General features: G+C 37.4%; 1 protein-coding gene across 1 annotated transcript in view; it reads right to left on the bottom strand.

Annotated features, from left to right (window-relative positions):
• Positions 1-27,710, bottom strand: part of KCNH5 (potassium voltage-gated channel subfamily H member 5) — a 277,122-nt gene that overhangs the window by 83,806 nt on the left and 165,606 nt on the right. Inside the window, exon 8 of the mRNA XM_026486888.2 lies at positions 16,837-17,036. Coding sequence (XP_026342673.1) covers positions 16,837-17,036 — 200 coding nt within the window. The remainder of the gene's footprint in view (positions 1-16,836; positions 17,037-27,710) is intronic.

Below are 27,710 nucleotides of genomic sequence, written 5' to 3'. Positions count from 1 at the left end.
GAACTTATTCATCCTACATTACTGAAACTTAATACCCATTGAAAGCAATCCCCATTGCCCCTTCTCCCAGTCCCTGGAAATCACCATTCTATTCTCTGTTTCTAAGAGTTTGACTATTTTGGATACCTATGTAAACAGAATCATGCAGTATATGTCCTTCCGTGACTGGTTTATTTCACTTAGCATAATGTCCTCCTGTTTCATACATATTGTTTCAGATGGCAGGATTCCCTTCTTTTTATGACTGAATAATACTACACTGTGTGTGTATACCACATTTTTCTTACCCATTTATTCACTGATAGATTTAAATTGCTTGCACATCTTGGCTATTGTGAATAATGCTATAGTGAACATGGGAGGGCCAGTATCTCTTTGAGATCCTGATTTCAATTATTTTGGATAAATACCCAGAAGTGGGATTCCTGGATCATTTGGTAGTTCTATTTTTTTAAAAGATTTTATTTATTTATTAGAGAGTGAGAGAGAGAGAAGAGAGCAAGCAAGGGGGAGGAGTGGAGGGAAAGAGAGAAGCAGACTCCCCGCTGAGCAGGGAGCCCGACTTGGGGCTCCATCCCAGGACCCTGGGATCATGACCTGAGCTGAAGGCAGACACTTAACTGACTGAGCCACCCAGGTGCCTCTGTAGCTCTATTTTTAATTTTTGAAGAACTTGCATGCTGTTTTCCCTAGCAGCTGTACCATTTTACATTCCCACCAACAGTGTGCAAGAGTTCCAATTTCTCCACATCCTTGCCAACAGTTTTTTCTCTCACTCTATAATAGACATTCTAATAGATACTAGGTGATACCTCAATGTGATCTGGATTTGTATTTTCCTGATGATTAGGGATGTTGAGCATCTTTTCATATACCTGTTGGTCATTTGTATGCCTTCTATGTCTTCTATGAAGAATATCAAATTCAAGTCCTTGGTCCATTTTTTAATTGAGTTATTGTTTTGTTTTGGTTTTTTGTTTGTTTGGTTTTTTTTTACTATTGAATTGTATGAGTTCCTTATATACTTTGGATATTAACCCATTATCAAATGTAGTGCTTACAAATATTTTCTCCCATTCATAGGCTGCCTTTATACTTTTTTAATGTTTTCCTTTGTTATGCAGAGGCTTTTTAGTTTGATGTAGTTCCACTTGGCTTTTACCAATTTTGTTGCCTGTTTTTTTGCTGTCCTATTTGAGAAATCATTGCCAAGACCAATGTCATGAAGCTGCCCATATGTTTTCTTATATCTTCTACAATATAAGGAGTCTTATAATTTCAGGTCTTCAGTTTAATTCTTTAATTTTGAGTTGATATTTGTGTATGGTGTAATATACAGATCAAATTTCATTCTTTTGCATGTAAATATCCAGTTTTCCCAATACCATCTGTTGAGGAGACTATCTTTTCCCCACTGTGTATTCTTTGGTGCCCTTATTAAAAATTAGTCAACCAGGGTTGATTTCTGGGTTCTGTATGATCTAGATGTCTTTACATCAGTACCATCCATGTGTGATCTTTCTGAAGATTGTTTTGGCTATTTGAGGTCCCTTGTGGTTCCATATGAATTTTAGGATTTTTTTCCTACTTCTGTAAAAAATGACAGTTTTTAATATTTAAATCTTTAAAGCCCAGAATTGATTGCCATGGTGTGGAGAGATTAAACTGATTTTTTTTTTTTTCCCATACGGGTCACCATTAATCTCAATGACATAATTATTGAATGGTCTCACCTTTTCCACAGATCTACATTTGCCTGTCTCTGACACATATAAAATCTCCCCATATGTTTGGGGCAATTTTTAGCCTCATTATCCTACGCCATTACCATATGTCAATTTGACTGTCCCTATGCCAAAAATCACACTGTCTTAATTATTACACATTACTCCTTCTCACTCCAATGTTGCATCTGTCTCCACTACTCTAGTAAATCTGTTTTTATCAAGTCCACCAATAAGCTCCACATTGCAAGATATAAATGGAATTTTTCACATTTTATTTTATGCATTTTTTAGAAGACTTCAAGACAGTTGTTCATTTTCTCTCTTGGCTTACATAAAATCAAATATTTCCACTTTTTTAAAAAATATTTTATTTATTTATATGATGGGGGGAGAACAAACAGGGGGAGCAGCAGAGGGAGAGGGAGAAGCAGACTCCCCGCTGTGCAGGGAGCCTGATGCAGGGCTCAATCCCAGGACCCTGGGATCATGACCTGAGCCGAAGGCAGACGCTTAACCAACTGAGCCACCCAGGTGCCCCATATTTCCAGTTTTCATCTGATATCACCAGCTACTGCTCAGTGTTCTTTCTAGCCCTTTCTCATCTGCTTGACATCTAACTAGGAGTTTCTCAAAGCTTGATCTTATATTCTTTTCTCTTCCTTAGCCATAATGTCATTTTGAGTGATCACAGCTACCTGTTGATGGTCTTTTATATTAATGTTTTTCAAATGCATATGCCCTTATGACCCCAGAATTACATCCATTGAAAGATTTACTGAGCATCCACCATGTACCATTCACTACCTAGATGCAAATTATTTAGCAGTGAAAAAGGCAAATTGCCTGCCTGCATGAATGTTTATTCTAATAATTCTAAGAACTGTTCTAATTCTTTAACAAAGAAGTGAATAATTATATATATATAACAATTTTATATATATATATGTATATATACATATATATATATATATATATAATACTTCAGGTTATGATAAGTTCTGTGAAGAAAGCTAAATCAGCGAAGGTACCTAAGAATTTTGGGGATTGGAGATGCTGCAATTTTGAACAGGATAGAAATCTGACAGTCTGACTAGACATCCAATAATCTAAAGCAGAGGTCAGCAAACTACAACCTGAAGGTCAAATCTCCACTAACTGAATTTGTACAGCTGCCTAGTGAAGAATGGTTTTTATATTTTTAAATGGTTGGAAAAAATCAAAAGAAAAATATATTTCACTACATTTGAAAATATGTGAAATTCAAATTAATGTGTCCACAAACAAGGTTTTATCGGGAACAGAAATATTCATTTATTTACTTCTTATTGTCTATCGCTTTTTTCACACTACAATGGCAAATTTACATAGTTGAGACAAAGACCACGTGGCCCACAAAGTCTAAACTATGTATTATCTGTTTCTTTATACAAAAAGTTTGTGGATCCCCAATCTTGATCAATATGCTTTATTGCTTGCAAACAAAAAGTCTCACATGGCAAAGTTCTTCTGGAGTCAATGCCAGAGGAAAATATCTAAGTTCTTTTTTTTTTTTTTTTTAGTGAAGAGAAGGGCCATATGCACCCCAATGTTCATAGCAGCATTGTCCACAATAGCTAAATCGTGGAAGGAACTGAGATGCCCTTCAACAGATGAATGGATTAAGAAGATGTGGTCCATATAGACAATGGAATATTACTCAGCTATCAGAAAGAACGAGTTCTCAACATTTGCTGCAACATGGACGGCACTGGAGGAGATAATGCTAAGTGAAATAAGTCAAGCAGAGAAAGACAATTATCATATGATTTCTCCCATCTATGGAACATAAGAACTAGGAAGATCGGTAGGAGAAGAAAGAGATAAAGAAAGGGGGGGTAATCAGAAGGGGGAATGAAGCATGAGAGACTATGGACTCTGAGAAACAAACTGAGGGCCTCAGAGGGGAGAGGGTGGGGGAATGGGATAGACCAGTGATGGGTAGTAAGGAGGGCACGAATTGCATGGTGCACTGGGTGTTATACGCAACTAATGAATCATCAAACTTTACATCAGAAACCAGGGATGTACTGTATGGTGACTAACATAATAAAAAAAATTTAAAAAAAAAGAAAATATCTAACTTCTTAGACAAATGTGCTTGCTTCCTTCATTAGACAAAAGCATTTCTCTTAATTTCTCTTTTAATTTCCCTGCCGGGAAAACCAAAAGCTCAGTATGACCAACGTCAGTAACAATAACACTCCAGGTGGCCAGACACCTACGTTGTGCTTAATCCTTTACCTACATTTGTATGTGTTTATATAGGTCAATGCAGTGTCTTGTTTTATACTGATTTTAATTTATGTGAAGTCTATAATGTGTGTGAAAGTCAATACAACTATGAACAAACATAAGGATAAGTTGTGTTTGGTATAACTATTTTATTTTTTTATTTTTTATTTTTTTTAAAGATTTTATTTATTTATTTGACAGAGATAGAGACAGCAGCGAGAGAGGAAACACAAGCAGGGGGAGTGGGAGAGGAAGAAGCAGGCTCATAGCGGAGGAGCCTGATGTGGGGCTCGATCCCATAACGCCAGGATCACGCCCTGAGCCAAAGGCAGACGCTTAACCACTGTGCCACCCAGGCGCCCCTGGTATAACTATTTTAAAAGGTTATCCATAAAATCGTAATGACCAAAAGTTCCTTCTCTGTTATGGGAATTGGAATTCTGGGATGAAATGAGCACATGTCTAAATCCATGAGGAGGTTTAGTGTTCCTTTGTGACCAAAATATTGTCCTAACTTATATAATATGTAATATTTTTATATAAATGTTAAGGAAAATACTAACATCTGAAAGGCCTTTTTCAAGATCCTTAATAACTGCAAGGGAAGAACAAGTCTCAGTCAACTGGAAAATTTGCTTCTGTGAACCAGCTCGTGCTTTGCCGCTAACATTCTTCTGCACCATTGCCAATAGAGACAGGAGGTGTATTAAGTGATAATCTCATGTCACATGTTTCATTAATTAGAAAGGAAAAGTCATAACATTCATATTTGGGTATTTCTCTCAACTTGTTTTGAATATCCTATGAAATACTTTGAAAATGAAGTGTGAAGAAAGAAAATTAGACTGTGGGGGGTTTTTGTTTGTTTGCTTAATTTTGTTTTATTTTGTCTTATTTTTGAAACCTTCACAACAGCCCTCAAAAAGCTAAATAAATGAAATTCTCTTTCTGTGGGTGTGTAGGAAGATTTCAGTTGAAGAGCTTTCTTAAAACCAACTAAAGATAAATTTAATATCAGGAGTATTAGCTCTAGTATCCACCAAACGTAGACTACAGACCCAGGCATTTTTGTTGTATATGTGTCTTACATAAGGAGACCCTGAGAGCATGACCTGAGCTGAAAGCAAGAGTCAGACGCTTAACTGACTGAGCCACTCAGGTGCCCCTAAAATATTAAGTGCTTAAGGAAACTTAGGTTCTTAAAGGGAATTTAAGAAGATAAAATTGTATATATTTTTGAAGTGTTGCATACTAACTGCCTGTACAAATGAAAGCAGCCTTTCCCAACCCCAACACCAGCAAGAGGACAAGAACTTTTTTTCAGTATTGGAAAACCCTAATATTAATCTAATACTCATACCAAGTTAAGTAGCATAAGCTCATTAAAATTCCAAGTTTCATTGTTCCTGATTGCAATTACACCAATTCAGTTTAGCAAAATTATATACCTCTTACTGATTAATAAAAACAGAAGCAAGAATTGTCATAATCATGTTATTATCTGGCTATTATTACTATAAAGTAACAATCAAAGATCACATAATTGTAATATGTTTATGAAAACTCAGTGATTTCAATGCATCACAGAGTACAGCATATTTAGGAATACTGAGTTTACTCCACCATTCTCGGTGCAGGTGAGAACCAACCTTTTCTATGTTAAGGAAGAAAATCAAAGTTGTGTGTGAGTGTGTGTGTGTGTGTGTGTGTGTGTGTGTGTGTGTGTATTTTTTTACCTTACACATATATATACATACTAATGTTAACACTTGGTTTAAATCCTTATTAGGGAATTGGAAGATGTTAATTGTTCACATAACTATTCTTCTCTGTCTCCCCCACTAAACTGCAAGTTTCATAAGTCAAAGACCTGCCCATCTTGCTCACAGCTTCATCTCCAGAATGTGGTGTAGGATGTGGAACACAGTAGGTATGGAATTAGTGAGTGATGTAGGGCAAAGAACACTGACTTCGGAGTCGGAATCCTAGGAATCAGAATGAACCATTTTCTCTGCCATTACATGCACTAAATGTATATACCATAACCTCTGATTCTTGGTTTGCATTCTTCCAGGTGTTCCAGGCCCAAAGGCCAAGTACCTCTTGGTGTAACCATAAGATAGTATCAGGAGATCAAAGAAAGCAGAAATTGATTCGATCAGTCCTGCTACAATGCAAGTCTAACGTGGCAAGACTGTCTCACTCCCTATTGCATTGCAGAGGCTAGAGCAATGTCCTGAATCTAAATAGAGGCTTAATCAACGTTTATTGTTCAAGATTGGAACAGAAAACGGGGCGCCTGGGTGGTGCAGTCGGTTAAGCCTCTGACTCTTGGTTTCAGCTCAGGTCTCGAACTCAGGGTCATAAAACTGAACCCCATGGCGGGCTCTGCACTCAGCAGGGGGTCTGCTTAAGATTCTCTCTCCCTTCGCCCCCACCCCCTAGTTGCTTGTTTTCTCTCTCTCAAATAAATAAATAAATCTTTTTATTCTTTTTTTTTTTGCATCTTTTTTTAAATGTTTTTTTTATTATATTATGCTAGTCACCATACAGTACATCCCTGGTTTCTGATGCAAAGTTCGATGATTCATTAGTTGTGTATAACACCCAGTGCACCATGCAATACGTGCCTTCCTTACTACCCATCACCAGCCTATCCCGATCCCCCACCCCCTCCCCTCTGAAGTCCTCAGTTTGTTTCCCAGAGTCCATAAATAAATCTTTTTAAAAAGAGACTGGAACAGGAAACCATCTTTAAATTAAACATCAACCTGTATATCAATATTTACCTAAATACTTATGAATGTTTTTAAAAGATTTTATTTATTTGTCAGAGATAGAGTACAATCAGGGAGAGTGGTAGGCAGACAGAGAAGCAGACTCCCTGTTGAGCAAGGAGCCTGATGCAGGACTCGATTCCAGGACCCTGGGATCATGACCTGAGCTGAAGGCAGACGCTTAGCCGACTGAGCCACCCAGGTGTCCCAATACTTAAGAATTCTTGATGAAACTTGTCAGGCTTCAGCTCTCAGCATAGAGAATTTTACCTTCCTTTAGAAAAAATTTTCTGTTTTTCTTCTAAGCATACAAAATTGTATTATAAAACTAATAAGCCATTATTAAAGTCCTTCTTACAGAAAATTAAAATGATAATGAAGTGTTACCATTAACAATAAAGAGGATTTCGGGTTTGGGTTTTGTTTGCTTTCTCACCATATGGAAGGATGGCTCTCAACTGTCTTGAGAATGGCTGAATAAATGACCTGCTTCTCATCATATTGTGTTCTGTTATTTATTGAAGTGTATGAATCATTAAACACATGTAAAATCATGTGACCATGGATTTTACTGCCTTACAATACACTCTGAAGCCAAGTACTAACTGTCAGATGAAGTGGGGAAAGTCTCTTTGGATGTACTGGCATTTTAAATTGTGCCCTAGGCAAGAGGAATCTTAACTGAAACCGCTGGGTGTGACTTGGTGGCTGGGATGGGTTATTTCTCTGCTAACGGTGACTGGCTTCCCCTAAGAAGGCTGCTTCCCATTACTTTCTCATTCACTGTCCCAAGATACAGGGTTACAATATTATACTATTTAATTCAGACTGCCTTCTGATTTTTCCTAGGTGTTAAAAGGAAACTACCAATATTTCTCACACAAGCTTCCCAGATATATGTTTAAATTTTAATCTCAGAAATGGAATATCATGAAAGATGTACAAAATGTTTATGTAAAATAAACATTTCATAGATAAGAGGTTATAAAATATTCTTCTAACATGTATTCATCCTTGGTAGAAATGATAACAGAATGCATAAAGTTATACTCGGATCATGAATGTATTGTTCTCTGACACTTGCCCACAAAGGCAGCAGATCCAGTTCTAAACAGAGGTGTGTTGGTTAGTTTAATCAGGATTAGGGTACCAGTGAGGTCAGTACTTCCCATATCAATTTCTGTGTTGTTACTGGCTTTAGAGTAAGATTTTTAACCAATGTGAATGATCAGTTGAAATTCTTCTATATACAGTTAATTAACGTTGGTTAATTAACAATTTATTAGTACTTAATGGACTAACTGGATCTTTGCTTTTTCTCCTTTCTATTCTTTTCCATCTTCAAACTAGTAACAATGATTAGCACATAGGTAAATTGTGTTTCTTTTCTAAAATATGTGAAGAACTTCAGTTTCTAACAGGTTTTTACGTCCAAATTCTATTGCTTTCTCTATCGCCTTCTTTGACCAACACCCTTCCAACCTAAATTAGATTCACCCCCCTCTCCTCTTTTAAAAATCTTACATAGCTCCTTATATTGTATTTCAAGGATCATCACGATTTGGAGTCCTATGTTTATCTCTGTGGTTATTTAAGTCTTTCCTCCCCCGTTAGACACTGTACATCCCAAGAGCATGGATTGTGTTTATCTTTATTTCCCACTCCATAGCAATTACAACAATATCCTACAAAACCATGGTTCTGTTTGATGAGGATGTAAATTTTAAAGGATGGTTATTTCCCTATTTCAAAATTCCACCATAATATACATCCTTCTTTAATGGATGTCTTCCATATCTCAGAGATACCCCAGGAGAAATGAGGGAAGACTTTCTCAAGAAAATTCCAGATATAAAGAAATCAGGAAGAATGCTAATGTGACAAAAGGAGAGAATGCCTGAAGGTCTCAGTCTCAAGACAGGTCAAGACTCATAAAAAGCAAAACCTGAGAAAAAGCCACTCGATTGCAGACCCTGAGTTCCTCTCCTTGACTCCAGGACCAGGCTCAGGAAGAGGGCATGAAGTAGGATTTCAGGCAACTGGCAGTGAACAACTAGAGGAATCTCTTTCTTACATGACAATTTTTCTTTTTCTTTTAACGTATTTATTTTCTCCACCCTCTTGCCACCTGCTGCTGTGCCAGAAAGGGATGCCTATGATTATTTGGCACTACTAGTAAAGGAGCTCAAAGTGGCTTTTCGTTACTTCATAAACTATAAATGAGTCCAAAACTAAGAAAACAATCAGCATGAGCCAAAATACGGCGTCTTTTAGGCATTATCATAAGAACCAGAAAAGAGATGGGAAAGTGGCTAAGGAACAGAAAGCCACAGAGCTCTGGAAGAAAAATCTAACATAACAAACACAGTCAAATAATAACAACAGAAATCACAGGAATGGAGACATCTTTCTTTTTTTAAGTTCAGTTTATAAAATCCAACCATCTGCATAATTCTACCTTTGTCTAGTAAACTGCAAAAGTTGTAGGAAACACTATGATCTCATTCAAAAATAGGTTTTTCAATAGACATTTCTGCAGACTTACTCTAGTGAGAGTCTGAAAACAGATCAATCAAGGCAGCTCAGAACAAAATAACAGGATGGATACACACACCTACTCATACTATGACACTGTCTGCAGCATGTGGGTTCATTCATGATTTAATTTTTCCCCTAAGCCTAAAATAAATCTGTGTGTTTGTGTTCAGTGTATGTAGATAGAAATATTTTATTCAACCAAATTACTCTACAAATGAGGTTCTATTTTCATCTATATTTAAAGATGACAGTATGCACTGAATACTAAGATTAAAGACTCAGATTAAAAACGGTGCCAGGCATGACCAAGTTCTCATAATTTATAACTGGTAAAGGAAGAAATAAATTGCAACCACCACAGACTAAAGTATTTGTTAGCCCTTATTATTGTTTCTCTTAGGCAGGCATTACACGGGTACTTTTCATCTTCCTGTCAAATAAGGAAGGTGGGTGTTTGCATCTCCAATACAGGTGTGAACACGGAAGAATGAAACCCAATCCTCCTGGTCTGATAGAGCCACGCGACTGCGCAAGTCATCCGTTGCCCTAAATCATCACGTCCTTCTTCTCATTCCTAGACTATAGATCATTTGATAATGATTTCTCAGTCCCTTCCTCAGAGACTCCTGGCAGATTGCCAAGAAAATGAAATACAAGCCAGCCCACACTACTGCACTGAAGTCATCTCAACATGGTACATGAAAAGAATATGCTTATGGGGCACCTGGGGGGCTCACTCGGTGAAGCGTTTGACTCTCGATTTTGGCTCAGGTCATGATCTCATAGTTATAGAGATCAAGCCCTGTGTCCAGCTGTGCACTGGGCGTGGAGCCTGTTTAAGATCCTTCCTTCCTGTCTTTGTCTCTCTCTCTCTCTCTCTCCCCCTAAAAAAACCTTAAAAATAAAATAAAAGAATACACTAACATTCCTGGAGAGAGGTTTGGGTCACTCAGTGTTTATTTTAATCATACAACGCCTCCCTATCATCACCAGAGCAAAATAAGACTGCCTACTGCCCGCACACCAGAAGTTTACTGATAATTGTATCAGCTAACAGGGATATAAATCTTGCACTGGAGCATTCTTAAACTATGACGACAGAAAAAATATGCCATTTGTCTCCTGGGCATGGCCTACTCAGCCTTATCAGAGATTCTGTGTTCCTCAGAATTTTTAAAAAATTAGCTTCATTTGTAAAACTACAGTACATAGATGTATGAATAAAAAAATTGTTGAGAAAATAATTACTGACCACTACAGATTTAATAATTACTACAGAGTCCTATTCTGTAATTTTTATATAGGCTATCTTGAATGTGTGTCTCAATTTGAAATAAGATATGATACATAGTAGTACTCCAAATCATTCAGACACAATTATCATATAATATCTTCAATATCACCAAATTAGTGTCAGGACGTGCACGTTCATTTTGTACTACCTTTGGCCTGTGTCCTTTACTAGCAGGGAGTTAATTTTCTCCTGAAGCAGTTAGATCACTGCATTTTAAAATACTTTAAGCCACCTGTCATACCTCTCCCCAGGTCTTCAATTAGCCAAACTAAATATTCACATTTCCTTTAATCATCCACCAAATAACAAGATTCCCAGAACTTCATGCCGTCATGGCTATTTTCTGGTAAGTGTGCTGTCATTTGATAGTATTTCTTTAAAATTATCCAGCTAGAATTATAACACAATATTTTATGTGCAATCTGATTGCCATGGACTGGAATGATTCTTACCTCCCTTGATCCAAAGACAAGAGTGCTTTTAATGCATGTTAAGACCAATTCAGTTTCATTTTACTACATTCACATGTATGTATTTACATGATCTATTTAACACAGCACATTTGTCTGTAGAGTCTTTCTTGGAAGGCTAGTGCCGTCACTCAGGTTCTGTTGTACATTGCCATAGGAACCTCTTGAAATATTTGAATATTGAACCAAGAAAATGAGGCCAGGTATGAAAATGTCATCCAGGTTCTTCACATTTAGGAATACGAAGAAAAATATTTAGACATGCTTTTCTCAATTAAAAAAAAAAGATAAAAGTAAACAGACTAAAAGGAAGTTACTTTAACTTGTAGGAAAAACAAAATATATTGTCTACCATATTTGGAAGATGTAGAGTACTTCCTTTGATAGATTTGGTTAAAAAAATAATCTAAGATTTTTAAATATTCAAATCTCAATTTGTTTAAATTCTAAAGGCGTATTTCTGCATGAATGCTTTGCATATTTCTGCCAGAACTTTTTATATAATGACATCTTCCTACTGATACTTATGCTTATTACAAAGCACATGAAACAAGAAACGAAGACCAAAGAGCTTTTTTCTACTGCTCTTTTCCAAATTACATGTTAGAAAAAAAAAAAGTGAAACAGTGAAAAATAAAAAATGACAAGGTTTTAAGCTTCATCATCCTTTGTATTTTTTCCCATAATCTCCTTTTTCCTTTTTAAATCCTCACTCATTCCACCCATTTCTCAGTCTTTTAAGTGCACACAGGATGTTACAAGTAGCAAAGCCCAGAGGACGGATTTTGGTTATTACATTTGAAAAGAATCTAAAGCAACTAGAGCAATTAGTCATCAATAAAACACTTTCAACTAAATAAAATTAATCTCGGTACTGTTCCATATAGAAAATCTTGCCTAAGGCAACCTTTCCTGATAGAAATGCTACAATCTTCATGTCAGTCCTGACTTTAATGCCACTATTTGTATTAGAGAAAGCATTATTCACACAAGGCAAGACTGAGTTAAATCACAGTGATTAATTTGCTTGCGGGGTAAAGCTGAATTCAAAAAAATCTATAAAACTAAATATGTGGAAATGATAGAAGGAAATGTCAATAATTGGGGTGAAGGTTCTTCTCTAATTAGCTGCAATGCATCATTAAGTTCTATTGTACTAGCAACTGAAAAAAACCTCACTGTTTCAAAACAGAACTAACAAGAGAAGCATTAGAACAAAGACATTTGACTTTGTACATTTCAATCTTTTTCAGTATATACTCATAGTTAAATCTGATAACAACCAACATTAATAAAATATCTGAAAGAGACTATCAACAAAATGTGAGATAAGAAACATAGCAAGACTAAGTATCTGGCTTACTGAGGAAGTCGAATAGAGGTCTCTGACATCAAATATAGGATAACTGTTAACACTCAGATGCTATTTACTAAAGCTACATCCTCAAATACATTCATATTGCTAAGATGTGAATTACAGTATTTATTTGATTACTATCATCAATCTTTCCTTTCCTTTTCCCCACCGTTATATTTTAACAAGCTCAATCAATTTTATTCTTATTCTCAAAAAAGCCTATAGTACAGATGAATATGTGATAGATAGATGATAGATAGATGATAGATAGATAGATAGATAGATAGATAGATAGATAGATAGATGATAGATAGAAAGCTTCATTATGAAAGCCACACAAGCTCAAAAGCTGCTGTGCGGAGAATATACTATAATGGGACAGACCAGCTGTTTGGCTACACAACAGGAGATGGCGATGGAGTGGTGAGCACTGGAGGAGGAACCAGCAAGATTTGGAGGTTTTAATGCGGGGAGGTTTGTGTAAGCAACTGAGGGGTGGAGTTTCCATTAACTGCATTAGGGAAGAATGTCCATGGAGCAGGTTTATGGGAGATGATGAGGAGTTCAGTTCTGGACAGCTTCCCTGGATGTGAGGAGGCAGCTGGATAGGGGAGTCTGTAGTTCCAGACCAGATCCGAGATGAGTGTCTGTATCTGGGCAGCGTTAGCATACATTTTTAAAGTCGTAAGATTGTATGATATCACTGAAGGAGAGAAGATGAACAGAAAAGGGAAGAGGCACAAGGACTGAGCTCTAGAATATCCCCCAGTTTAAGATATTATCTTAGTCAAACTGCTTTCAAGAAATGCCACACGAAATTACACACAAACCAGAAATATATGATAGTGTCAGTCACTACAGGCTTTGCTAAGAGTGGGCATTATCTTTGTCCATTTGACATATTAGAAATGGCCTCGTTTCAATATTTATTTATTACAAGTTAAAATAATATTTTATATGTTTATTACTAATTTGTATTTTTGTATATTTATATAAATAAACTATGTACTTAGCTCATCTTTCTCCTCAGGTATTTTAATTCTTATTCATTTATAAAATCACTTTACATATTAAGGTAATTAACTTTTCACTTGTGATATTTGTTGCAAATACTCTATCTTGTTTTCCTTTTCATGGTTTTTGGTATGAAAGGTTTTACATTTTTTTTTTTGTCAGCACGTTATTTTATTTTTTTCTTTTTTTTAATAATAATTTTTTTATTATGTTACGTTAGTCACCATACAGTACATCCCTAGTTTTTGATGTAAAGTTCCATGATTCATTACTTGCGAAAGGTTTTACATTTTTAGCCAAATCTATTTATCAGTTACTTTGTTATGTATTCCATTGCTTTAATATGTACAGAGATAAATTAAACATGGTCCCATATTTTCCTTTTACTAGTTTGTGGTTTCTTATTTTTTTACATGTAACTCAGTCCATCTGATATTTATGTTAGGCCATGCAGGAAACCCTTATTAAATAGTTTCTGAGATTTTTAGCTCATTTTATAATTATATTAAATAATATATCAATTCCTTCTTTATGATACGTCCTTTAACTTACATTCAGTTCTTATCTATAGTAAAATCTAGTTCTGAGATATTTATTCCCACTCTTTGCTTTGGCTAATAATTCTTGGGTCTATACTTTGATACTTCATTATCATATTTTAAAGTTCTATGTTATGTACACTATTTATTTGTCAAATTACTGAATGCCTAACAGGAATGTGGCTCTTCTGCTCTGGTTGGAGTTTTTCTACTAAACCAAAAAGTTGAATGGCAATTTTATGTTTTCTTTTTGTTCAGTAGAGCATATGGTGTGCCAAGGATGCATTTTTTAACATTTTTACTTAAATTTGAGTTAGGTAACACACAGTGTAATATTAGTTTCAGGCGTACAATGTAGTGATTCAGCACTTCCATGCATCACCCAGTGCTCCTCACCACAGCTGCTCTCCTTAAACCCCATCACCGATTCACCCATCCCTCCCTCTCCCCTCTGGTAACCATGGGTTTGTTCTCTATACTTCAGAGTCTGTTTCTGTAAGAATGCATTTTTAAATTCATCCTTGACTATACAATTCATGCGAATCTCCTGTAACTGTCCCAGGCCCAGACTTTGGTGTATATCCCTTTATTTACAGTTCTGTTACAGCTAGTTCTCGCACATTTGGGTGGGGATTTTCTTAATAGACGGGGAGAAATCGATACAGGCATGGAGAGTTTGCTGCCACATTAAGTTAAACTTTAGATATCTTTTATACATGCACAACAAACCTTTCATACTTGCCAGTAATTTAACTCTGCTTCCCCCTTTAGTCAAAAGCTACTCTTTCTGGATTCCCCATTCAGTTAGGAAGCACGTTTGTGACTTTTTTCTTATCCAAAAGCTAATACGCTTTAGTATTTTGACTTATTTCTTTAAGAATCTTTTCATTTGAACTAACATTTTATTTTACCTTTAATGTTAGCCTCCCAATCTTTTTTTTTCCTATTACTCCACTTTCTGTGGATACTCTACTGATCAGAGGTACATTTCTGTGACCACAAATAATGAACAAGCAAACCAAACAAAAACAAAAACAAAAAACCCGTGGTAAATACTAGGAACCCAGAAACTGTTTCCTGCTGCATGGCGTGTCCACTTCCAGACTCACCACAGGCCAGTGTACCACACCCTAACTACATCAGGAAGCAGACAGGTGTGCAGGTCCTCGAGGGGAAGCTTGTGAGAATCTAATCGGCTTCCTTCCTGAACTAACCCAGCATCTGGGAATACAGAGAACAGGGACTCAAAAATCTGCCATGTAACAGCTCTGTGGCATAGGCAATGGGTCAGTCTCTTTTCAAACGAAAAGCGCCCTATTCAATCATCTGGCTGATGCTTTCTGCCAGCTACCATGTGCCCCCACTGCATTTTCCGAAAGGAAAAGCTTCTGACTGAGATGGTGACCAACAGGGTATATAGACCGTTGCCTCTTGATCTCAGTTTCACTGAATGTGGACCTCCAAGAACATCATGCATTTGATGTCTTCAACACTGAGTCCCACCTGTGTCCCTGAGGAAGATTCTCCTCCTTCTCTGGATACCCTCCCTACAGCCATATAATGTTTGGCTCAGGCATATATAAATCAAATTCCACAGAACATAGTTTGTCCTTCTCCTGTCTGTAGTCATACATTCCATTTTACTGGCCATTTAACTAGGAAATTGATACTGCAGCTTGTCAGATTTGTTGAAAGAGGGAGAAATCTCATCCTCTTTCATGATTCCTCAAATAATTGCCCCCCCCCCCCCAGGCCGAGTATCTCACCTGCACTTCCTCTGAAGGCCTCCCTCCCTCAAGTCTTCCATGTCTGACCCCTAGTTATCCCCTCAACCAGCTGCTCCTAACAACAGCTGCTCTGGCTTAAAACTACCTCAGTGAAATTCCTCCAGCTGAATATCAACTTTGCTCATTTGCTCTTTCCCTTTGACAATGAAAGGTGCTTACTGAACAGACCTTAAAGAAAAACTCCAAGTCAACATGATATGATTAAAAGAACAAATCGAATGTGTGGGAAATGGCAAGGAAAGTAACGTACTAACTGATCATCTCGTCAAAATTCAGTACCTAAAAATAATGGCCTCCACGGATGCTTGTAAAGTAACAGAGCTCGAGATGGGTTTTCTTGAAACTCGTGTGCGGTCTCTTTGTCATCCCCTCATATTGGATGTGACTCGCTGGGTGTAGGACGTGGGAATTTATTTTTTTAATTTGGTTTTGTTTATTTTAAGGAGGACTTTGGGTCCTTCTTTTCTAATATAAGACGGGAAAAATTAGGAGAGGTTTCACGGAAAGACAAGCAAGAAATTAGAAATGTCAGGTGGGTGGGGAGGTAGTATTCACTCTATAGATTTGTGTAAGGAAAAGAGAAAAAGAATTGTACGTTGCTTTGTAAACACGTGTGAGAGAGGGAAGAGATTTAAGTGGAGGACAGCATAGAAGACATAGAACTTTTTTCCTTTATAAGCAAGGAAGCTTCTTTCTAAATTTTAAATGGGCAAAAAAGTCAAAGGAGAAATCAAGAATAAAACTGACCAGGAGAGATGGCAGCATCATTACTTTTAGAGGAATTCAGCAAATTACTCTGAGTGGTAATGAGTGTTTTAAGGAAATGGAGTAATTAGTTGTTTTCAGAAACCAAGATTTCTAAATTGATGATTAATGGTTGAGTGCTATGCCCCTTCTAAGCACTCAATACATACTACGATTGATTGATACGTCGCTTATGAAAAACAGAGGAACACTTATGAAGCAATTATACAAGCAATGTATGAGTGGGAAAGTTACAAGCCTCTGAAGAGCCTACTGAAATGGAAAATAAATAACAACAACAATAATAATAACCCATACCTTCTCTGTGTCAATGCCTTTTGACATGGACCACGTTGAGACAATATAATCCATGACTCGTTCACTAAGGCCTTTGGGGACCTGATAAAGTTTCAGAAAGTCCCGCACATTATTCAGCATCTCGTGGTATCGGTTGGTGTTGGCATACATTTGCTGGAAAATTGTGGTAACGTTTCCAAAAATAGTTGCATAAAGAAGAGCTGAAAGAGAAGAAATAATGAAAATATAACAAATACCCCAAGTGAAAAATAAATATGAATATTTATTAACCAAGGAATCATTTGTTAGAGATGTCTTTATAAACTTTTAGAGATTAATGCCTGTTAACCCCTGAGAAGAGTGCCTGGAATTTGGTATTCACTCAGTAAATGTTACCTTCAGTCTGAGACACGTGACCTCGTGAGTCTGTGCCATCCCAGTCCACGTGGCAAAACATGAGAGGGGCTAATCAACTTCCTAAAGAATTAGATAAGCCAGAGCTATAATTTGCCTGAGGAATTCTAGCCTTACGACTAAAGATGTCCTGCTGCCTTGTCCTCCTGAATGAAGCCGCATCAATTTAAATTTTCCACGAATTGATGATCCGGTTTAGAAACGTATGCTCTTTTGCACTGCTTGCTGCTTCCAGCTTTTTGGAATACTTCTCTGCTAATAAATATTTTTAACAGAACATCAGAAATATAGGGAGTAAAGACAAATTAAAGAGTTCCATTTTTTTAAATAAGGAAACAGGATTGGAATAAATAGCTAAATTAAAACTGCAAGTGTCTGAAAATTCCAGTTATTAAACTCATGTTTAATATCATGTTTAGGGGCGCCTGGGTGGCCCAGTCAGTTAAGCATCTGCCTTCAGCTCAGGTCATGATCCCAGAGTCCTGCCCCTTCCCCCCACTCATGCATGTGTGTGTGTGCGTGAGCTCTCTCTCTCAAATAAATAAAATCTTTAAAATAATAATAATAATAATAATAATAATAATAATAATATAATGTTTAATCCCAGCATTGTAAGTTTTTTGATTCCATCATTTTAAAGCCAACTTGCAGATCACTGTTACTTATCTACAGAGCCCTATGAATGCAGTAGGGTGTTTTAATGCCCCTGACTGCTACCCCCTCCCTCAACCCATAATTCACCAACTCTTCTCTCTCCAGATGTGGTCGGGCTACTAATGTTGACTTCATCTTGTAAAAGGTTTTAAAAACAACTGAGTTCAGCCCAAACTCAACATACCTCCAATCCCACCCACCCCACCCTATCCTGCCCTTCTGGCCATTCCTTGCTTGGCAATAAGCTCTTTTGAAAAGGGGCAGTATTTTATTCCCCTTAATGCTCATAAACACAGTGTTTAGCAACCACATACTTTCCATAGCATTTCACTTGGAGTATCAACCAGAGGTCACTTCCATTCTACATCCTCCAAGCATTTGAAAAATAGTACGGTCAGTTTCATCCTGCAGTTTCATCAGCCAAATCCCGTTTAATGACAGTGATATAAAATCAAGCTAGTAAAGCAACTTCAGAACCTTAATCCATTTTCAGAAATCATTTCTTTTTTTTTAAGAAAAGTTGTTTTTTCAATACAACAAATTATAAATGTACTATATGGCGACTAACTTAATAAAAAAATAAAATAAAAAATAAGAAATAAATTCCTGGGAAAAATAAATAAATTTACAATAGAAAGCTGTGATTTTATAAGCATTTACTCAGTTGTTCTTTTGTTGTTATTTAGGGATTTTGATGCCAGTTCAGAACAATTTTTAAGACCCACGATATTTTGTTGAAACTGAGTAGGAAACAAGGCAACTTTCTCGGGTCCCCTACCTCTTCAGGAGTTTTGTACTATGTCACTTTACTATCGCCCAATAATCCTTGCTTTGCTAAAACACAACACGAGCACGTATTACATGGAGCGCAGGGTGTTATGCGCAAATAATGAATCATGGAACACTTCATCAAAAACTAAGGATATATAGTATGGTGACTAACATAACCAAATAAAAAATTATTTAAGAATAAATAAATAAAATTCTATTAAAACTTTAAAAAAATAATTAAAAAAATAAAACACAACACGAAACAAAACTGAGTAGGAACAATATAGTGCTGACATTTCTCAACTGGGAATTTATTTATTTATTCATTCATTCATTTATTTCCAGTGTAGTTAACATACACTTAGTTTCGGGTGTACAATAGAGTGATTCAACAATTCTATACATTACTTGGTGCTCATCAAGGCAAGTGTGCTCTTAATCCCCTTCACCTGTTTCACCCCTCCCCCTACCCACTGCCTCTCTAGCAACCAACAGTTTGTTTCTTCTCTATAGTTAAAAGTCTGTTTTTTGATTTGTCTCTTTTTCTTCTTCGTTCATCTGTTTTGTTTCTTACATTCCACATAGAAGTGAAATCATGTGGTGTTTGTCTTTCTCTGACTGACTTACGTCACTTAGCATGATACTCTCTAGCTCCATCCATGTTGTTGCCAATGGCAAGATGGGTCTTTAAATCTTGGAATATTTATATTTAAAAACAATAACCAAAAAAAGTAGGTAATCAGAGATTTAACATCTCTATTCCATTGTTGTTGGTATCAGGAAAGACAAATAAAGAAAAGTAAACAAATTAATGGCAGACGAATCATATAACAAAATACGGAAGTCTTCCTTTTCAGAAAAGAGAAATAAAGAGAATTTATGTTTTTCAACAATGAACATTTCAGAAGTCAATGAAATAATGCTACAATCATCTTTGTGAATAGTGTTCAGCTATTATAAGTCGTTAATAAATATCATAGAACTACCTATTATTTTGACATGTTCAGCTTGTTTGGCTCCCTAAAATGCTTGCAACATGCTGTATTTGCCAAAGTGTTTTACTTCCGCCTTTTAGTTTAACAAATTACCACACATTTCATCATTTTGGGTACATTAAATATGCACACATTCTGCTCATATAAAAAGTTTAAGCACTAAAATATGAATAAAACTGCCAAAGTATTAAAAGTGTGCAGCATTAATAAATGAAGAATATAATCAACATCCCGTGAAGTTTGCATGTTACAAACATACCCACTTCTGCTTCCCATCTTCCCGGGAGTGTGGCGGCTTGCACTGGGTAGGACGGAACAAGGTCAGAATTTAAGGCAAGACTTTCAATTATATGTATCTGTATTTAAAAAAAATTTTTTTTACTTTGACATAAGTTGCAAAAAACGTGCAGAAAGTTCACCATGTACCCACATGCTGCTTCTCGCTGTGATGACATCTTACACAACTGAAGTCATTTATCAAAACCAGGCAACTGAAAACAGCACAATACAATTAACAAGACTCTAGAGCTTACTCACGCTTCCCCATTGTTTTACATGCACTCATTTTTTGGTATATAATTTTATAAAATTTTATCACATATCCAGATCTGTGTAATACATCTATATTTTTGAAAAGAGAAACTACTTCTTCCTTAAAAATCTTTTCAATGCTTAGGACTAGCATACATTTCAAAAACCACAGTTAGGGCAAGCAACAATATTCTGCCACAAGCAACAACACTGCTTCCCGCCGCAGTCTGTGTTCCCAGGACAAATGTGCACATCGCTGTGTCGTGTGTGTTTGCCAACATGTCTGTTCTTTTTGAGTAGGGGCCACACCTAGAGTGCAGCCCAATGTGGGGTCCACACTCACGACCCTGAGCTGAGATCAATACCTGAGCTGAGATGAAGTGTCGGACACTTAACCCACTGAGCCACTCAGGCACCTCCCAAAATGTCTATTTTTAATAGCCCTCATATTTGACAACAATGTGGCTACCATCAACCAATCTTTCCTTTTTTATCTTATAGTACTTTTCTAATCCCTTGGAGGACCTTTGCTTCTCCCTCTCATTCTGCCTGGAATAGGACACAACAGAGGACCCCAAAAGGTTTTAATAACTGAATCTTTAAAAACCGTTTGGGTCTTAGTTTGGGGAGGGGCAGCAGTATTTCGTATCCAAAAAAGAACTGTTAATTTACAACACCCTCTTTCCGACAACCAAATGTACTTTTTATCTCAGTAAATTGCGAAGCCACACCTAGTTGCTCAGACCAAAAGCTACAAAGTCATCCTTCAATTCACTTTTTGACTCATCTCCTATACCCAATCCATCAACAACTCCTGTTGGCTCTACCTTCAGAATATAGGCTCAGTTTAGTCACTGCTCACCGCCTTTACCAACATCCCTGCATCGCCTTGATGAGTACGTGCTTTTCCACTGGCTAGCTGTGTGTCTATGGGCCAGTTACTCTCTAGGCTTCTATTTCTTCACTTATAACTTTAAAGTTATACTAGAATCTTCACAAAGGGGTTGTGTTAAATGAGATAACTCAAGGGGCGCCTGGGTGGCTCAGAGGGTTAAGCGTCAGCCTTCAGCTTGGGTCATGATCTCAGGGTCCTGGGATCGAGCCCAGCATCGGGTTCCCTGCTCGGCGGGGAGCCTGCTTCTCCCTCTCCCTCTACTGTTCCCCCTGTCCCCCCTGCTTGTGGTCTCTCGCTCTGTCAAATAAATAAATAAAATCTTTTTAAAACATGAGATAACTCAAATAAAACAGTTTTAAAAAGAGAATCCCGTAGGGAGCAAGCCTCCATGAAGTGTTATGTCTCATCACCACCACCACCACCACCATCATCACCACCACCACCACCACCACCATCACCACCACCACCACCACCACCACCACCACCACCACCACCACCATCACCACCACCACCACCACCATCATCACCACCACCACCACCACCACCATCATCACCACCACCACCACCACCACCATCACCACCACCACCACCACCACCACCACCACCACCACCACCACCATCACCACCACCACCACCACCATCATCACCACCACCACCACCACCACCATCATCACCACCACCACCACCACCACCACCACCACCACCATCATCACCACCACCACCACCACCACCATCATCACCACCACCACCACCATCATCACCACCACCACCACCACCATCATCACCACCACCACCACCACCACCATCATCACCACCACCACCACCATCATCACCATCGTCACCACCACCACCACCATCATCACCATCGTCATCATCATCACAATAGCTAGCAAACAATTTTTCACACAGCAGAAAGAATAATCTTTTTTTAAAAAGAATGAAATGATCGTGGCCCTCCTCTACTTAAAACCTTCCCATCATAGGACTTAAATCCAACTTGGTAATGGTCCAAGGACACCTATAATCAGAGCACTACTGATCTTAACTGATCTTAACTTCCAACCTGCCCTCACTCCCCTGCTCCAGTCACACTAGGCCTCTTGGTGCTGCTCAGACACGCCACAGTCATTAACGCTTCGCACACTTCCACTAACTGTTCTTCTGCCTGGAGCACCCTTCTCCAAGACCCTCCCCTTTCCTCTCCTCGTTCAGCTATCTGCTTAAAACCCAGCTCACCACGGATGGCCTCCACGACTACCTTCCAAAACGGTCCCTCTCTCCAGGATCACTCTCCATTACCTTACTACAACTACGTGCTTAATCTTACTTATCCGCTTATTTATTTACTTACTTATTTCTTTACTCACTTACTTATCTATCTTCCCCACTAGAAATGCAAATTCCATGAGTGCAGGGATAGGCTTTGTCCTTTTTGCTTACTGCTGTATTTCAGGCTTTGTTCTTTGTGCTCCCTGCTGTATTTCCAGAACATAGACCAGGTTCTGGAACATGATAAATGTTCAAATATTTTTTCCGGTATATTCATACACCAAAAACCTAAGAAACAGTTTGTCAGAAACATCCGTTTTGCTCATCAAAGTCTCACTACTGGTGGTACAAAAACACAGAAGGAATACACATTATTAACGTGAGTAGGAGAATAAAATATTTAGAAGCTAAGGTGGCACACGCCCTGGCTATATTAAGATAATACATAAATTAGGAAGGCCCATTATCATTCATCAAACATGAATGACCATGCTTGGTCTAGCCAGTTTTGTAGAGGCCTGTTACATAATTTTAGCCTTTGAATGCAATGCTATATAGTCAATTCACCTACTTTACTAATAATAATTAGGCCCATTTATCAAAATTTGATAAGCCTCTTTTTATATGCACTCCCATAGCCTTTCAGGCATAAGACAACTTTAGACAAGCTACTTTTGCAAGCTTATCATAGTTAAAGTCTTGGTAATTCTGGCATACAGATGGGTAATTATCTTATCTTAAAAGTCTTATATTTTCCTGTTCACACAAAGAAATTATTTTGAAGATAATTATGGTAGATTAAAGATGGCCACAAATCTCTGACACCTCTTCCATCGACAGGCAGGGTCTCCATCCTTCCCTTTGAATCCAGGCATACTCTATGACTGACCAATAGAATATAGTTACTATGCTCATATGCCTGGGCCCCGGCCTTAAGAAACTAGAAACTTCCAATTCCTTGTTGTTGGAATGCTTGCTCTTGGAATCCATGTTGTGAGGGAGCCCAGGCATTCTTCTAGAGAGGCCTACATGAAGGGCAATCAAGGCACCCAGCCAATAGCCATAGCCGAGCTCCCAGCTAAGCACTGGCCTTAAACTGAACAATTCAAAATATTGATATGAGAAGACATTGCTGGTAACACTTAAGGCTATATCAGTGATTCAATAATCACTTTCCTTTCTATTTCTATTTCTACTTAATAATGATAGTTAAGACATGAAGGAGGAGAGTTTGGTTGCCTAGTCGGTTAAGCGTCCGACTTGATTTTGGCTCAGGTCATGAAATCCAGACCCATATTGGGCTCCATGCTGACTGCTTGGAATTCTCTCTCTCCCTCTGCCCCTGACTGTTCCCCTGAACGTGCACTCTCATGGACATGCACCCACACACTCTCTCTCAAAATAAATAAAATCTTTTTTAAAAATTATAAAAGATATGAAGTAAAATGTTCCATCAATCTATAACTATGTGTGCAGCACACAGCTTGACAACATCAGCTAACCAGCTATGCCTGTACCTGAGCCAACTAAGAAGTGGATTTTCCAGACCCACTCAAGCCACCACAGCTGATACCACAAGGACCAGAAATAAGTCATGCCCTCCTACCCATGCATAAATTCGACTCAAGAGTAAAATAAATGGGGGCGCCTGGGTGGCACAGCAGTTGAGCATCTGCCTTCAGCTCAGGGCGTGATCCCGGCGTTATGGGATCGAGCCCCACATCAGGCTCCTCTGCTATGAGCCTGCTTCTTCCTCTCCCACTCCCCCTGCTTGTGTTCCCTCTCTTGCTGGCTGTCTCTCTCTCTGTCGAATAAATAAATAAAATCTTTAAAAAAAAATAAAACAGTAAAATAAATGGATGCTCTTATTTTAAGCTGCTAAGTTTGATTAGTTATACAACTAAAATAATTTAAATCTTAATAAAACAGACTGATTCTCAACAGGACAGAGAACCTGGGGAATGGGAGGAGTGAGTTCCTTACAATGCACATCAGAGCTCAATAGTATATTTTAGGAGATGCTTTTGAAATATTTAATGTACTTTATATGTTCAAATTCTAATATAAACATTAAGGTCATGAATGTTTAATGTTTTCAAAAGGAGGCATAGATTAAAAGACTGAATAACGCCATCATAACTAATCACAGATTTCATTACTCACTGAACATTGTTGAGTTCAGCAGGTATTTATTGAACATCTATTTTACACCAGCCACTACACTAGCCACTAAGGAAATGATGATAAAAAGACAGACGTAATTCCTGCTCTCAAGTAGTAGCACTACTTTCTACAGAAGAGTATAGTCTGTAATTCTCCCAAATCACATTCTTTGGAAGAAGGCTAATGATCTTTTCCTTTTCAAAGGCCACAAAAATTCACAAATAAACTTACAGCCAGTCCGAGTATACAAAATAAATATAGTTTTTTCTCATGGCTAAATTATTTGCAAAGTGAAACAAAAATCTATGTTCAGCGAATTAACTGTAACTCAGCTTCCCCTCTTAGGAGCTGCGCACGAAAACAGATTAAGATGATGATAGCTGGGTCTCTGAAGGAATTACATTCTCCGGTCGCTTCATTTTGTTTGCTCCTTAGGTCAAGCTGCATCCGTTCATCTCATTAAAGGTTTGTACTTTTTAGACTTTTTGTGACTGTTCATGATGACATCCAACATTTACTTTTCCTAATTACCTTCTTATAAATCTTGGCAAGTAAACGTTGGCCTTAGAATGAGCAATTTAAAATGTTGCAATGAAAATGTGTTTCTGATAACCTTTAAACCAAATAGGTGGTTTAACCATCATTTCCTTTCTATTTACATTCTATTACGTTCACTAAATCCATCCTTAATAATGATATTTAAGAAGGAAAATGTTCCATCAATCTGTGACTGTATGGGTAGCTCCCAGCCTGTTAAAACATATGAAATGACTCCTGTTGGTCTTAGGACAAAGTGGAGAAACCTGTGGTTTCAAAGCTTTCCTCTCCTTCCAGCTCTCTCATAATGACTCCTCGTTTCCCTGAATGCTCTTTTGCAATGACCCAAATATGTAGGCACCTTCTGGGCATCCACTTATGAGCAGATATTTTCTCTTTTCCAATCTTCACTTAATCCATGCCCCATTCCGCTTAGTACCTGAAATGTGCCAATTATCCAGTTAGAAATGAATCTTATTACTTTATGTTAAATATTAAAAACTATTTAATACACTATCTCTCTAAGAGATATTGGAATTTTGAAGGGAGGAATTCCAGTTAATACAATGAGTTGATAAAATCATTATTTGAATTAAATGCCAACTAGTGAGATGAATTGGGACACGGAGGGACAATTTTTAGAACTTAGCAAATTATAGCATAATATTGGACAGATTGCACCAGTTTGTAGATGATCCCATGAGCACCATAAAACCAACTTCATCAAAATAGTCTCAGTAATTACATGGCAATGATTATTGCTATTATTTCCTATATACCCTAAAGAGTCACTTAATTTTATGAAATTAATACATATAATAATAACAGAAAACTCTGTCAATCAATTACTAATGTAACATCAAAGACGTTACAAAGAAAGGGAGGGAGATGAACGGAAAGATGTAAGAGCATTGCTCATTCAGAAGAACTCCAAGGAATTAAAGTTCAAGTAAAAACAAAGAATCAAAGGATCAAATAGCCGGATCTTCACTTAATCTTTCTGTGACAGTTACTGTATTTTTTATGGTAAGTAAACCCATTTTCTTTTTCTTTCTAATCCAGCAAAATTCATTTAGACTCCAATAAAATTAGTACATTTGCCTTGATTATATAGCTATGGAAGTTTTTGTAACTTTGATAAAGACTAGCTGGAAAATGCAGAACGATGACTCTGAAATAAGAGGAATGATAATAACAGATTGATAAGAAGAGATGCTCAATGAATACGGACCTCATCGTTTCAGATTCCTTTATTATGAATCAAACAATAGTTCCTAAAAAGTATCAAGATCTATCGGCAACCAGAGACAACCAGACATTAGGGTTATCTTTAGAGGCCCCCAGCTCCCTCCTAGTACCCATCTCTTCGCTCTCTTTGATATGCCCACTACCAGCCTGAGCCCCCCTCTTACAGGGGCCTACCTCACTGTTTAGGACAGCACATCATCCCAGTTGGTGCATTGCTCAGCTGATGCAAAGGTGAGATTAGTCACACACACACACACAGACAGACACACACACACACTCTCTCTCTCTCTCTCTCTTCAGAGGGAGCTGTCTTAGGTACTGAACACCATCTCTAGCAAGGGCTCTGCTGGATCTGCCATCCTTGGGACACTAGTCACTCTTGTTATGTTTCTCAGAAATTCTAAAGCCATCTTAGAAAGTGACAGAGGAAGGAGAAATGCGAGGAGGTTTGGAAATCAAAAAGCACACAGTCGGAGATTGTGGTGATGTAGAGTAACTCAGACAAGCCCGAAGGGAAAGGAGATACTTTTACTTTGACGTTCTTTTTCAAAAATCATAGTTACAAGAAAGACTAAAACTTCAGCTGAGTACAAATGACTAAAGGAAAATAAGATATGTTCATTTCAGGTGATGCCAAGCTAGGCAAAGGTCAGCACAAACACAAAAGGCAGAACACTGACTTGGAAAAGATAGCATGATGGACCTGTCTGTTTTTGCAATTAAGGAGATTTTTTTTTTTTTACTATGTCTAAAAATTGCTACTGTTTTGGTTTCTAGGAGTAACTGAAAGTATAAACTCATTTTATAAGTTACTTAACTAATAACATGTGCTTCTAATACTTCTATTTTGTTTCCAATATTGTTTTTCCTCTGTTAAGTTAGGAGAAGGCACATTTTCTCCTTTCTAATTTCTATTCACACACACACACACACACACACACACACACACACACACACAGAGTTCAATTGTTACCTGATCTGATGAATAGATAATAATGATATAAGTTGTATTTTTCAGGATATTTATAAATTCTTATATTGTATCTTTCCTTTAAAAAAAAACTTTAAAACACAAAATAAGGAAACTATAATGGTAAGAGTCAGACTATAGCAGTTCAATGATTTTGACACAGGAATTTTCCTATGCCCCTCAAATTATAGAATGCCAAGACCAACCTGCTTTACCTAGTTATAAGTTCAGTTTTATGAGCTACCTGAAAAAATAGAGAGAAAATAAAGTGAGTTCAGAACTGTGTAATTAAGGTGAAAATGGAATTTCTTTTACTTATGTCTCTTCTCTGTTTATTTTGTACTAGATACACATTTTAGTTGTTTTTTGGTACTCTTTGATTTTCAGTAATGATATCTGCAAGTCATTTTTGAAACCTTTAGCACCAGAATATAAAAAGAAACAATAA

The sequence above is a fragment of the Ursus arctos genome, unplaced genomic scaffold (assembly GCF_023065955.2).
Source record: "Ursus arctos isolate Adak ecotype North America unplaced genomic scaffold, UrsArc2.0 scaffold_25, whole genome shotgun sequence".
NCBI lineage: Eukaryota > Metazoa > Chordata > Mammalia > Carnivora > Ursidae > Ursus > Ursus arctos.
The sequence above is the reverse complement of the archived record's forward strand: the minus strand, read 5'-3'. Positions and strand labels throughout refer to the sequence as shown.